A 15,169-nucleotide genomic window follows, 5' to 3' on the forward strand; every position below is an offset into this window, starting at 1 on the left:
GTGCACATGTACCCTAGAACTTAAAGTATAATTAAAATATATATATATATATATATATCTTTTGGTTAGATTGAGGGTCATTGGTTTACTTGATATTTTACCTGGGCTCCCCAACTTCTCAATACTAATAAAAATGTTTTATTATAGGAAATTTAAGCATATAGAAAAGTAGAGAGACTAGAAGAATAAACCCCTATCCATCATCCAGCTTCAACAATGACCAACTCACAGCCAATCTTGTATTATTCATACCCTATTCACTTATTCCTTCCCATAGTATTTGAAACAAATCTCAGATATAATTTCACCAGTAAATATTTCAGCATAAATCATTAAACATAAGGATTATATTTGTAAGAATACTCTTTGAAATAGCATCAGGGAGAAGGAAAACATTGTTTCATTTGGGGTTGTGTGTCTCAAAAGAGTACATTTTTCTATCCTTCAAAGAAATTAACACCATATAGATTGAAACCGCAGGACCAATTAAAAAGATTAAAACAAACCAGAGGTTTTTGTTGTTGTTGTTGTTGTTGTTGTGTATGTGTTTTTTTGTTGTTTGTTTGTTTTAGAAACAAGGTCTTGCTCTGTCACCCAGGCTAGAATGCACTGGCATGATCATAGTTCACTGCAACCTTGAATGCTTGGGCTCAAGAGATTCTCTTGCCTCAACCTCCTGAGTAGCTAGGACTACAGGTGGGGCTAGGTGTGTGCCACCATACCTGGCTAGTTTTTAAAATATTTTATAGAGATGGGGTCTCGCTATGTTACCTCGGCTGGTCTCAAACTCGTAGTCTCAAGCCATCCTACCACCTTGGCCTCTCAAAAGTGTTGAAATTACAGGCATGAGCCACCATGCCCAGCCAAACAGAATTTTAAATAGACCCTGACTCCTTGCTTTAATATAATGCCTGTGCCTCAGTGAGCTAGAAAGCCTCTTGTACCCCCATTATCACAGCTTTCAAGGGGGCATATATCAGTCCTTTAAAAGTGCTGCTTGGGCAGGTTTCAGCAACGGACCCACACCAGGGTCTACCTGGCTGGCAGCTTCATGGGGGCTAGCTAAGTTTACAGCTGAGTTGTATACAGACTCCTGGCCAGCCTGCCAAGAGCCAATCCATGGGAGACTGCTCATTTAGATGATAATGGCTGTATGTGGGGCTAAAGATGCCCTGTCTGCTAACAGTAGCTTCCAGTAAAAAACAGGTCTTCTCCTCCATTGGGATCAATGCTCATCTATCTTGCCAGCATCTCTGCCCTAGCTTGTAACCCTGATGCTCCAAGGCAACCCTCTCCACCACAATTATCTTTAGAATGAGCCAGGACCAAAAATTTTAAGACACTCTGCAAACCTTGAGGAGTATGGTGTAACACTGGTGGGCTTGAGGGCTTTGAGAGCTGCCTCTGCACAGAATTAGTAAATACACTACAGGCACAATGCATCCCCATCCACATCTTTTGCCTTGGTTTCCCTCCTTCAGGCAGGAGGCAAAGCTAACTCTAAAACTCCCTGCCAGTGTCTGAAATCCAGTCACTTCTACCAGCTCCTGCAGATTTGTGCTTTTGTTTTGTTTTGTTTTGAGACAGAGTTGCTCTGTCACTCAGGCTGGAGTGCAGTGGTGCAATCTCAGCTCACTGCAACCTTCGCCTCCCATGTTCAAGTGATTCTTGTGACTCAGCCACCCAAATAGCTGGGACTACAGGCGTGTGCCGCCACACCTGGCTAATTTTTGTATTTTCAGTAGAGATGAGGTTTCACCATGTTGGCCAGGCTGGTCTTGAACTCCTGACCTCAAGTGACCCGCCCACCTTGGCCTCCCAAAGTGTTGGGATTGCAGGCATGAGCCACCTTGCCTGGCCTAATATGTGCTTTTATATATCCTTGTTGCTCCCTCGCAGGGACAGCACAAAAAGTTGTACTGACTTAGGGCTCATTCTAATCAAATGGCAAAGGAAGGGAAAAGCATGGGCCACCAGTCTGGCAGTCTGTTTGCACATTACGTATTAGAAGTAACAGTCATTCCTTCAAATGAGTGTGGACCATGGTAAACCCTCAAGCAGGAGAGCCCAAGCCCACTCCCACAGAAGTGGCTGGTCTAGCCCTGATGGTTTGCTAGCCTCTGTCCAGCTTCTCCTCCTGCCTGCTTCCTCCACCTAGAGATGCAGGACCAACTCTGATCTTCACATCACCCCTTCCTTCTCTCAACTCTCACCCTGCCACATCCTGTCTCTTTGGAGTTTCCTTCTCTCCTTGTCTGGCCTGGGAGAGCTGACTCTCTGTGGACCAGAGCCCAGTCCAACTTGTAGCAGGTTTGTAAGTCAACTACCTCACTACAGGAGATAATGGCCCAGGACTAGGCTATGGCCATGTTATTAGCCATGGCGAATCCTCTTGGGTACCCAGGACATAAACATGGGACCAAGGGAGATTGTGTTGTCTAAGGCAGACACCAGAGAGCATGTGCCAGCTTTGAGGGGTGTACTGGAACAATGGTGGGTTTAGGGGCTTTTCAGAGCTGCCTCTGCACAGAGGTAGCAAATGTACTACAGGTGCAATGCATCCCCATCTACATCTTTTCCCTTGGTTTCCCTCCTTCAGGCAGAAAGCAAAGCTAGTCCAAAATGCCTTACCAGTCTCCGAAATCCAATCACTTCTCTTCTACTACTTTTTGTCCTCGTTCATTCTAAAGATAACTGGAGTAGAGGCCTTGGAGTGAGTGCTTTGGAGCAGCATGGGTACAAACTAGGGAAGAGATGCCAGCAAGACAGATGAGCCTTGATCCCACTGGAGGACATTTGTTTCACTGGAAGCTACTGTCAGCAGGCAGGGTATCTTTAGCCGTACATGGCGCCATCATCACCTAATGAGCAGTCCCTACAGGGCAGCTCTTGGGGGTAGTGTCTGGAAGAAAAGCCAGAAGGGGCTTGCCTTGTGAGGCAGGGTGTGCTGGCAGTGTTGAGAGCTAGAAACTCACTACCTGCTCCTCCTTTCTTTCTTTACCCTTCTCTTGTTGCCAAGTGGCTTTTCTCTTGGTGCCAAGCATCCCTGCCCCACAGGAGCATTTTTTTCCCATAGCATCTGGGTTTTGCTTTTCTAGAACCATGGTTTTCTTCTTGAAAACCCAGAATATTTTCAAGAAGAACTGGTTAATCTCACCTAATAGTTTCATCAGGAGCTGAGGCACAGGAACAGACAAGGTAGGCCTTCTGTATGAGCCTAAGACAGTGGGTCTGACAACTGCCCCTTCGAGGATGAGCTCATGAGAGGGCTCACTGAGTGGTCTCTACTCAGCATAGACTCTGCTCCTCCAGCAATTCAGGGCAAAGGCAGGATTGCAGGAGAAGTGAGGAGATTCCTGAGAAGGTGGCCTATGGAGTCTCCTAGTCCTTCTCTCCTTCTTGTCCATCTACAGTACTCAGGCACACTTTGTGTTTTACTCCCTAGTCCATGTTAAAGTTTAATCCAGCTTTTCTATGTATTACTATAATGTGGGATGAAGAGGGGACCATCAACGCTCATGCATCCCATGGGTAGACTCAGTCAGATTAGGATAACTCTCCACTCTGTACTCTGTGCCCATGGAAAGAAATGAGAATGAATGCACTAGAAGCACACATGCGTACTCACACCATGCTTATGTCATTCCCTGTGAGCTAGGAGGGCTTGCTGGGTATGTGGGTGAGGGGCAGCTCCAGGTTAGCCAGGTGCCAGGAAAATAGGCCTAAAACTGCACGTGAGGGGCTCTGTGTCAGGCCCTGCATCAGCAAGGACCAGAGGCTTTGGGTCAGCATTGTGGATCAGTCGCATGGGCTGGCTGAGAGCTGAGCATGGGCATCCTTTCTGGGCTAGGTTACATAAGAGTTTCTGTGCTTTTGGAAAGGTTCTTGCTTACCAGTGCATTCTCTGTATGGGGAAATGTTTTCTGAGTGAATATTTCTGACAAACACAGAAGTCCCCCATGTTATGTAAAACTGAAGAATGTTTTCTGATTTATAGGCAAAAGCCATTAATGTTTAAATCTTTCTTTTTGATGAAAAAACTCATCTCAAAAACCAATTTCCATTTGAGTCAGGGGCTCAGCTACTATAATTCCATGAATGACCCTATTTCAGCTTTAAAATGTGCTCAAAGCTTAGTAATGAGAAAACGGCTTCAACAAGTTTTTCCAGCACAAGGGCCACATCTAACAGTAGGTAGTCAGAGGGCCCCATGTAGAGCTCTCCCAGAGATGGGAGGAGAATGGCTGGGAAGTCCCAAGGAAGCCTAAACCAGTGCTGACAATGCTGCCTATCCCATAGAAAGGAGTTTGATGGAAAATAACCTCAACATGAGAGGAGCCCAGGCTGTGCTGTAGGGAAGGGAAATCTAAGAAAAGAACACATACCAGTTTAGGACTCCTTTGGCTGTGGTTAAAATCCATTCATTTCTACCACTCATATTTTATATGGCAGCAGATTAGAAAGCCATATCAGTTCTTTAAGTAAATCCAATAAAAACAAACAGGGTTCCAGAAGCCCCTGCGGTAGAAGCATTCGTATTTATAGATATGCAAAGCTGGTACGTGGGGTAGTCTCTAACACCTACAATCTGGATATGGCTTTCAAGCCACAGAATTAGGCTGTTATCTTTTTCTCCCTCAGAGAAAATCATGCTGCCTCCACATCTTAGGCACATAGATAGGCACCCACCCATTCACCACCCCACACACTACCCCCTGCAGCTGCTGTTAACCCTATGGTGTCAAGATGCCATGCATCACAGCAGAAGCTGAAGGGCTAAAGGGCTTGCCTAATGACGCGTACCTTGCCTTTGTTGAAGTAGTGAATGATCTTCCGGCACAGTCCCTCCTTCCGCTGCCACTCTGTCTGCGATGGGTAGTGGAGGAATTCCCGTAGTGGCCGGTCCTCCCACTGCAGCAGCTCACAGTAAAGCAGCAGGGTAAATGCGGCCTCTGTGGGGACAGACAGCACGGAGGTCCAGGGGCTTCCCTTGCTCAGGGGCCCAGGAGCAGCCTGGTGTCAGAGGAGTATGCTGGGCAGAATGCCAGTGCAAGTCATGTGCAGCCCAGGTCAGGGACACTGGATACCAAAGATGAAACAGTAGGGCTGCTCAGCAGCAAGCCAATAACCCTTGTCCACAGCATGAAGGAGCCAAATATTCTGGTAGACACCTTCCTTCCATGGCCTGGTCACCTGTTCCGGCCTCCAGATTAATAAAGAATGGTTCAGCTACCCAAAAATCTGTGCACAGGTTGCCTTGCTTTGGGAGACGTTGACACATCAGAGAGAGCTCTTGGGTTCCTTTTTGCTCAACTGACTACGGCTTCCTTTCCAACCTTCTCAGAACTGGCTCTTAGGGCTCCATTACCAAAGGAACCTAAATTGATACTAGACCCAGAGTGAAGGCCTGGCAACATCTTACTCTTATGTGTGGAGCAATTAGAGAAGGTTATGTAAAACAACAGCAGTGAAATACCATGGCTCCCTACATTCCAAGGGATGAGTCATACTGAATCACAGCCACGGCTCAGGGGCCTCATTACACAGTTTTCTCTCTTCTGTTCTATTTGTTCATTTTTAGTGGGCATCTCCTACTGGCAAGTTAATTAGTTCTAGCTTCTGTGCTTCTGCCTGGCTTTCAAGGCCCTACTCAAATCTACTCCCCATGACTATGAAGAATCTCATTTCTAACCATTTATTGACCCACTTCCAGTTTTAGCTAGGCCCACTTGCCTGTGTCCACTCTTTAGGCTCCTCCTCATCCTTGCCTCTTTACCTGTGCCCTTGCCACTGGAACTTCCTGCCAAGGAATGTACACGCCTCCTCACAGGATCAGGAAGCCTTTTCTCTCTAGGGACAAGCCCTGTGGAACTCAGGGCCTCCCTCTGGAGCTTAGGAAACCATGGAACGTCTTTTTCTTCCTTGTCTATATTCTTTTCAGATGTCATTCCCTGAGCCATCAGAGACAAGGCTTAGCACTCTTTCTCTATTAAAATCCCTGACCCAGCCTCTCAGTCATGGCCCACTTCCCTAGGAGTTTAGCAAATGCTTCTACTGATACCTAACATTTATCAAAGTCTTTCTCTTCACTGCCCTCTCGGAGGGTTGCTGGGATCATGGGTGCGAGTGGATGCAGAGAATGGTAGACTCAGCCCAGTCATTTTATTTTATTAGCCAGCTGAATTTAAGATTCAAAGCTCAGTCATTTTAGATTTAATTCTTGCCAAGCTGTGCTATCAGATAAGATACCATCTATGCCAAACACTTTCTAACGGCTAGAGATAAAGAAGGAGGATTCTCTGTTTCTACAAATCTACCTAATTGCAATAGTGTTTGCAGACAAGGATAGCTTAAATTTCCTGGTCTATCACACAAATTCAAGTCCTATTGCCTAAGAGCTAAGACATAATGGCTGGTCACCACAGTGGAGAAAATGGCTCTTTGAGGGGAGCGATGGCCTAAGTCAATCAGATAGGACACATGTGCACGCACGCAACCCCCTGATTCAGTGTGGTTCTCAGTAAACAGATGTGACAGCCACTTTGAAATGCTTTAAAATTTGTTCTAGTTAGAAAAGGCCTTGATATTGGATTAAATTGTAGACACAATGAAAGGAGCCCTGTCTGGCCTGTCGAGAAGTCAGATGAACATTCTTCATACTCTACACTGGGTGCACAATGTGAGGCTGCTATGCAGTTGCAGGGTCTGAAGAGCCCAGCCTGCAAGGAAGGTCTGCTAGTGAGTTCTGGAAGTTCCAGGGTTAGGGGGATATTCCTTTGTTATAACCTTAGCTCCAGCTTTGAAAGTCCTAAAAAAGGCTCTCTGTTCATAAGGAGTGACAGTGAGCTCAGGATGCTCTGAACCTGGTGCACCAGAATTTGGAGGTCACCCTTGAGACTTCAGAGGGGTGGATAGGAGGGAAGAAGAGTGAAACAGCCTCAAGTAGTGGAGGACATGGCACAAAGGCACAAGTGGAAGTTTCGCCTGCTCTCTACCATGTGCCACACAGGAGTTGAGGGAAATGAGTGAGGTGAGGGGATAGCATAAGCCCCAACATTCTGCTGAGATCTGGCAGGCACCAGCCTGAAGCCTTTCTCTGCCTATTGCACAAATCCCTTCAGTTTGTCCTCATGGTCAGGCATGGCTCTCTCTTCTCCCCACTTACCTGTGTAGTTTTCGGCCTGCAAGTGCATGTCACAAAGCTTATGGATGTAGCGGATATACATTTCTTCCTTGTTAATCTCAGATTTGTAAAAATTCTATAATAAAGAGAAGGAAATACCTGTCAACTACCTGTGGAAGCCATAGCCAAGCTCTGGGCAGCTGGCCAAAGCCGTGGGTGTGCCGGCCAGGACGGGGAGGGCAGGCCCTGGAGGCAGACAGCACCAGAAGGAGAAAGCACCAGCCAGAAGGAACACCTGCTGTGGGTGGAACCACTGGCAGGTCTATGGGAGCCCTGGGTAGTGTTAAGAGGAAAAGCATCAGGGCAGATCAGGAGTCAGGGTTGACTGTGAATTGGGGTATGTCAGGTTTAGTGGGTCCTTGCCAAGAGGCCAGGCTAGAGTTCTTTCCAAAGAGAAGCTCATTTCATTCCTTCCCCAAGTAGGAATGTGTTTGGGGAAGTGCAGGCCTCTAAGATACCAGTAACAGGGCTGATGTCCTGATTCAAACCCTTAGGCCTACAGCCATGTATTCTAGAAGGGCCAAGCCAATCAGTGCAGGACAGAAACCATTTCAGTAGGCAGAGAGAAGTCAGGGCCCATGTCCTCTCACCATCAGGTTAACAGTGCAGCCGATCTTCTTATTCTCTGTTTCCTCTCCTTTCATGCAGTCCCTGGAAGAGACAGCACAGATGAGCACCAGATATGAAATGGGGCCTTGAGACAACACACAGAACTGTACTATCACTGGGGCATTAGTATGACCAAATCCCAGATTGAGATGGCCTCCAACAGGAACTGCTTCCATAGATAAGGACTCTACTGTGAGCTCCTTTAGCTTTGGAACCATTCTCAGGGCTCAAAGATCTCTGTTCAATTGAGCCCCTTATTCTGGTGGCAGAGCACAGAGAGAGCCCAGAGTTACATCAGGGTATTAAGTGGCACCTACCAATGTCCTTGGCACAAAAGGGTGTATGAATTAAGTGGAAGGCCAAATCCTCAACTTCCCGAAAAGGGAGGCACAGAATTCTCCTTAAAGGGCAGGTTTCATTTTGTGGGAGTGCTGAATAGAAGCCAAGACCCTCCACTTCAGGGCCCTAGCTTCAGGGCTCTGTACATGTTCACCACCTAGTTGACATTCCTCCCTACGGTTTCCTTCCTGTGTACTAGTGTTTGGAGCCATCTATCACCAGAAGCAGCAGGTCTCGTGCTTAAAGCATCAGCCAGGACTGAGCTGCATTCACACCTAGCAGGGTCTGGGTGTAGGAGGGGTCAGGGATGGCCTGTGAGAGACAGGAAAATAGGAACACTGAGAATGGATTTTTCCAAGATAGGGAGAGGGTTGGTCAAAGCCAAGCTCCTCTGGAAAGGAGCAGAAGCCTGGCACAAGGAGATGAAGGAGAATGAGAACCAGACTGGTGAATCCAGCAAGACGTCTCCTATGCCAGCCAGAGTGCCATCTGCCTGATGTGTCTCCTTCCATAGCAGCCCACACTGCTATGGAGAAGATCTAGTTTCTTGTGTAGCTGTGTATTAGCAGCTCTGGGGAAAAGCTGCAGAAAGGGGTTTATACAGATTTCTAGGGTCAGGTTGGAGAGTGTCTTTGGCTTTGCTCCACCGACAGGCACAGGGCCAGTGAAGAACAGTATAGCTGGGAGTCAGGGTCCCTAGGCCAAGTCACTGAGCCTCTGGATGGTCATTTGACAAACCCAGTTCTCCCCACCTTCCCATCATGCAGAGGAAGAACATTGGGATGACTTCTTTGAAAGAAAAGGATGTTGAAAATCCATACTCCTCTCATGATATTCTGCAAAGCCAAATGTCCTTCCTGTGGAAGTCTCCTGTCAGAGTTGACAGGTTTGTGAGGTTTGGAACTAAGGCCCTCCTTTCTAGGGGGGGTTTGACCTATCAGCACATTCACCACATAAGATATTTGGTTCCTATGTAGCCAGACATGAGGGTCCTGAACATCCCTCTGCAGAACCTGTCCCTTTAGTGCTAGCAGGGCCAGGAAACTGCTTGACTTTTCGAGGAGTGAGCCTGAGGTCAGATGGCCAAGTTGTTCCAAGCAACCCACACAATAGTAGAAGGCATCTGTCTCCCCAGTAAGTTGGCCCCATGAAGGGCAGTGAGATCTTACCTAGCCACTTTGGCATTTAGTGATTTATATTTTCTATAAAGCATCTGAAACATTTACCAAGGATTAACTTCTGTTTGGCCATAACCAGAACTTCATAGCTAAGTCCCTTAAACGGAAAGGAACTGGCCTCAACACTGTGATACCAGGGCATCCTACACACTTCTGTGCTCTATGACTGCTTCTCCTCTGCACTGCTGACAGCAGACTCTTTTTTTGTGCAGCTCTGCATCACTTCTGTGTGGCTACTTCACAGTGGATGCCTTTTAAAGTCTGACTTAGGTGCAGCTGTTGCTTTCCTCTTGCTCTTTCTCTGAAGGGTGAGCAGGGAAGACTCCAGAAAGAGGCTTCTGAAGCATCCGGCTCACCTGGGTAGTGGGCTGGCTGGGGACTACATCAGTGACCAGGCAGCCCTCATTGTAACCTGAGGGGCCTGGGAAAGGCAGGCTGCATAGCCCTCAGTTGCCTGTTCCAGGTAGAGGTGCCACTTTGAGCCACAACGGCTTGGCAACTCTAGCTCTGTCCCTGTCTGTTCCAGGCACACACACACAAAAAACCCTTCCAGGGCTCTGCTTCCTAACCTGGGAAATATAGTTACTACCAGCGAGAATCTTCATGTCTGACACAGAGTGTCTGAGATTCACACAAAAGTTAAAGACACTGATATAAAAGTTGAAGAGGTATTCCCCTGAGTATCTAAAGTTTTGCCAGTCTAAAATTGAGTCTTACATAACAGGTTCAGGTAATTCTAGAGTACAATCTATTGATTATTTGTTTAATCAATGTATATATTTTAAAACTTTGAACAATTATTTTTTCCTTTTTGTTTGATGTCCTTCCCTTGAGTCATATCAACAACTATTTTCTTTTTCTTTTCTTTTTCTGAGACAGGGTCTCATTTTGTCGCCCAGGCTGGAGTTCAGTGGCGCAATCTCAGCTCACTGCATCCTCGACCTCCCCGGCTAAAGTGATTTGCCCACCTCAGCCTCCAAAGTAGCTGGGACCACAGGTGCATGCCACCACGCCTGGCTACTTTTCCAATTTTTCATAGAGATAGGGTTTTGCCATATTGCCCAGGCTGGTCTCGAACTCCTGAGCTTAAGCAATTTGCCTGCCTTGGTCTCCCACAGTGCTGGGATTACAGGCATGTGCCACCATGCCTGGCCAACAACTCTTTTCTTAGTAAGTTCTTGAACTAACTGCATTGAGGTAGAGGCAAAGAGTTGCTTGGTTCCTGCATGGTCTTTCCAACAAGTTTATCACTCATTATTTACTATGCACCTGCCAGGAGCTGGCCCCCATACAGGGGAACAGGGAGATAAGGACAAGGTTCCTATCCTCAAGGAGCTGGTCCTCTTTTGTAAGGTAAGACAGAAAGATGACAAATGATCATCATTCAATGTGTGCATGGAAAGGTAAGCTCCTGGCTTGGGAAAGCTTCCTTAATAGAGGTGAGTTGGAAGACCACTCTTGGGAGAGAACACAGCATACAGAGAAGCCTGAAGGGAAAATACAAGTGGTTAAGTGGTGACAACATGGACACAGAGATAGGGCATGGTTCTTGAGTCAGCTAGATCTGAGTTCAAATCCTAGCAGTTGTACTTATTCTTTTTTTTTTTTTTTGGCTTTTTCTTTTTTTATTATACTTTTAAGTTCTACGGTACATGTGCACAACCTGCAGGTTTGTTACATATGTATACTTTAGTTGTCTCCTCATGGATAAAAAGAATGAGGATGCTTATGGGATTAGAGAAAACGTATGTAGAGCACTCATGTGGTAGATTTTCAATAGACAGGTGCCATCATCAACATTATGCTGTTTCCTTTCATGTTAGCAAGGAGCAACACTGGGAGGCTGGGGTGTAGGGCATGAGTACTGGGGACTAGCAGAAGATTGGTCTGGAGAAGTGAGCAAAGGCCAGTGATGCCATATTAAAGACTTTGGGCTTTTTGTAGATACTACCACCGAGACAAGAAATAGAGAATGAAGTTGGTTTTGGGCATGAGTTTGAGCTGCTTGTAGAAGGCAGCTAAAGAAATCAAACAGGCGGCTAGAACAAGGCCTTGGAGCCTAAGAAATTATTTTATGCTCCTTCGTTAGGCCATGGTGAATAAAGCCAAACTTTGGAAAATGTTTTGGAAAGGGGGAGGTGAAGTGCTTTGCCCACCTCTCTTCCCTGTCTAATTGCAGCTGCAGGAGAAGCTACAAACCTGGTGTGAACAGAGAAGTCTCCTGCTGTAAAAGGGGCCCCAAGGCCAGCTTTGAACTCAAAAGGCCCAGGAAAAATGGGCTAAAGTTCCCACAAGCATAGCTGTGCTACAGAATGGGGGGGATGCTTAAGACATGAGCACATTTCTCAGCAATTCCATTTCCATTTCCAGGCCAGTGCATTGGACACCTGAATCTTTTGCATAGCAGCATCTTCTACTTCAGCAGCAACTGGAACCAGGCTTAACTCTCCCATTTCCTGATCCGTGAGCTGAAAATGCTCCCCTCATTTGGCATTTGCACAGCTTATAGCACAGAGAAGGCAACTATTGCTTGGAGCTGGGTTTCATTTATCATTTCTCCTCACCTTCCTCCAGGCTCCCAAAAGGCACCTTTAGCCATCACCTGAACCCTGCTGAGAGAATGATTAAGCCTGCAGTTGTGGTTTCATTGTCATGTTTGGACCAATTCAAAAGCCATGATACAACTGAGAAGGCAGACTTTCATTAAGAAATTCTAATTCTGGCTGGGCGCAGCAGCTCAGGCCTGTAATCTCAGCACTTTGGGAGGTCGAGGTGAGAGGATCACTTGAGCCCAGGAATTTGAGACTAGCCTGGGCAACATAGTGGGAACTTGTCTCTACAAAAACAAAAAACAAAAAATTAGCTGGGCATGGTGGCATGGGCTTGTAGCCCCAGCTACTCAGGAGGCTGAGGTGGGAGGATCGCTTGAGCCTAGGACTTCGAGGCTGCAGTAAGCCATGATTGCCCTCCAGTCTGGGTGACAAAGCAAGACTATCTCCAAAAAAAAAAAACAAAAAAATTCTTATTCCACATGAACTCCCAGACTGAACATAATATGAAGATCTCTGAGCTCACAGGCTGTTTCCTCTAATCTATTCTGGCCATGACCAGGGGACAGAAATAAATAGATTTTAGATAAAGAATATAGGCATTGAAAAGTGGGGTCCCTAGTCCCTGGAAAAGCCAACTTCAAGTCCTCCAGGTGATACTTCTATGCTCATCTGCCATATGGTTCTGAGGAGGGTCTGCACTAAGGACCTCAGCTGTTCCCTGCCCTGCTCTGGAGAGAGCTTTACTCTTCCCTCTTGCTGTGCCCATTCCTCTGAGCCTTGACCCTTCTAGATGGAAGGCCAGATGACTACATGTCCCCGAGCTCCCTCCTGGGTACATGTGTCCACATTTTAGTGGGGAATCCCAGGAGGCCCTAGCCTACCCCTGGGAAAAGTCTCTGTCTCTGTCTCTCCTTGGTCATCAGCAGATTCCTATTGACTGGTGATGGCACCCAATATCACAACAGTCCTCCCCATGAAGGGCACATGGTCTCAGTTTTCAGGTCAGGGGGATTCCCTTGCTAGAGAGAGTATCCTGACAAGGGAAGAGGTGAGCAGGTGGCTGAGAAGATACCTGTAGTCAAGAAGACGTTCCATGAGGCGGGTAACTGAGGTCACAAAGGAAATGCCGGTCTCGCGCCATGTTTCTTGTTCAACCTTCTCCAGCAGGCTATTGGTGGAGGGGTGGAGAAAGCAAACACAATTCATGAGCCTTCTCCTGGGCACAAGAGTGAAGTCCAAGAGCCCATGGAGGCTGTGATGGATCTGGAGACAGCAGACTTACCACACTGCAGTCTTACCTGGGGTAGGGCCCAAAGAGCTGGGTTCTACTCCATGCAGCAGAAAGCAAAGACAAGAAGGTTACTGAACTGGCAGCAACAAATGAAAACACATCTTCGATTTCCATGTACAAGTTCCTAAGGATGCCACTGAGGTAGGGGGAGGGAGGGGCTCGGCTCCAGCCACCTTAGGCCTACACTGTAACTCACTTCTGTTCTGTTCTGAAGGAGTAGTTGAGGTCTGTTCTGAAGTAGTTGAACAAGAGCCCACTGAGGGATAAGGCTGACTTTGCCAATGGCTGATTGTCTTTATCACTGCCCAGAGCCATCCTCACCAAGGTCTGTTTTTCAAAATTTTAATTTTTGTTTTTTAAGATGGGGTCTTGCTATGTTGCCCAGTCTGGCCTTGAACTCCTAGCCTCAAGCGATTCTCCCGCCTCGGCCTCCCAAAGTGCTTGGATTATGGGCATGAGCCACCACACCCAGCCTAAACCCATCATCTTCATGGAAACTAAGGGAAAGATCCCACTAGTCCTGGGGCCCCAACATGAGGGAAAGTGAGCAAGTCCAGGAGCTATACTTGGCCATCCTACTGTCACAGGGACTCCCAAGAAAAATGTGCCAGAGCCAGGAGCTAAATGCCCAGGTTTTTTTCTTACTTGACAACCCCATGCTTCTGGTACCTCAGGGCAGCCCCTGGCTTCTCCAAAAGCCTGGCTTCTGAGATCCTCTGCCATCCCACAGGTCTTTCCTAAGGGACAATGACTTGAACTCATTCTGCTTGTTCCAGTGATGAGCCCAGGTCCATCCTTCACTCCATACGATCCTATTCCTGATTCCTTTCCACACTGTTCCTTGCTCTCTAAGGTCATGAGAGTCACCTGGGGTGGCAGACCCAGCTACGGGTCTAGCACTGAGGACTCAAACCCACAGCCTGACTGCTGTTAATGCTGCTGCTACAATGATGACTGTCTCCTTGCACAGAGCATACTGCCTAGGCCAGGCTTCTGAGAAAGTGAGGGTTTTCCAGGTGACTCCTGTTGTTAGAGAAGGTAAGAACACTGAATCTGACTTCTGTGGTTTTATAGGTTGAGAAATGTACCAGCATTTTTCAATTGTGTTCTACAGAGGTCTCTGTCCTAGAGGACAGGTGGAAATGTTCTGTGAGCACACAAGCATGGAAAATTGGGAAATGCTGATCACTATACCCTCCTTTTGGAGATTTTTCATATCCTTTTTTTTTTTTTTGAGATGGGGTCCTGCTATGTTGCTCAGGATAGTCTCGAACTTCTGGGCTCAAGCAATCCTCCCACCTTAGCCTCCCAAGTAGCTGGGATTACAGGTGCATACCACTGCACCCAGCTCAGATCCTTTTGCATAACAAAGGCTTTGAGAAGTCCTACAATAAACAGGCTTGTTCAATTTTGCTTAGCTGAATTTTTTCTAAACTAATTTACCCATGATTTACTTTTTTTTTTTTAGCATACCTACAAACATCTTCCAAAAACACAAATTGGAAAATGCTGCTCCACGTTATCAGTGATTCTCAGTTCTTAGACTGATTTTAAAAGAGCTTATAAACATGATTTGGTCAGGTAATTAGTAATTGCAGATTATTTTTCTATTTTTTCCTTTGTAGTAGTCATTTGTTAGTGGCCAAGGAACACTGCCTTGTTTCCACAATTAGACAAATCTTCGGCTAAAAAAGAAATACTAAAGTATGGATTCATTTTCACAAATTATAATTACTTAAATTTAAAATAAATTTACATTTTACCTCATGACTCCTCAAGAAACAAAATGGGCATGGTATAGCGGAAAGACTCTCCCATTTTGAAATGAGAAGATCTGGGCCCTCCTTCCAGAGCTGCCTCTTACTGATCATCCAACTGAGTGCATGCTGGCACTTCCCTGAGCCCAGTTCTTTATCTCTCAAGTGGGAGGGAAGGTAATTTCTACTCTGCACACCTTGCAGGTATGTTGTGAGGATCAAATAAGGTAAGAAATACCAATACATTTTGCACACTGGAA

At 46.5% G+C, this 15,169-nt stretch overlaps 1 protein-coding gene across 4 annotated transcripts in view; it reads right to left on the minus strand.

Annotated features, from left to right (window-relative positions):
* The window catches only part of DOCK3 (dedicator of cytokinesis 3), a 649,329-nt gene that overhangs the window by 38,770 nt on the left and 595,390 nt on the right, over nt 1-15,169 (minus strand). For all 4 annotated transcript variants that reach the window (XM_032161429.2, XM_032161424.2, XM_058442283.1 and 1 more), the window contains exons 34-38: nt 13,160-13,186; nt 12,934-13,029; nt 7,774-7,834; nt 7,166-7,259; nt 4,804-4,952 (exon numbers count right to left, since the gene is read on the minus strand). In XM_032161429.2, the coding sequence (XP_032017320.1) occupies nt 4,804-4,952; nt 7,166-7,259; nt 7,774-7,834; nt 12,934-13,029; nt 13,160-13,186 (427 nt within the window). The remainder of the gene's footprint in view (nt 1-4,803; nt 4,953-7,165; nt 7,260-7,773; nt 7,835-12,933; nt 13,030-13,159; nt 13,187-15,169) is intronic.

This window comes from Hylobates moloch, unplaced genomic scaffold (assembly GCF_009828535.3).
Source record: "Hylobates moloch isolate HMO894 unplaced genomic scaffold, HMol_V3 SCAFFOLD_8, whole genome shotgun sequence".
NCBI lineage: Eukaryota > Metazoa > Chordata > Mammalia > Primates > Hylobatidae > Hylobates > Hylobates moloch.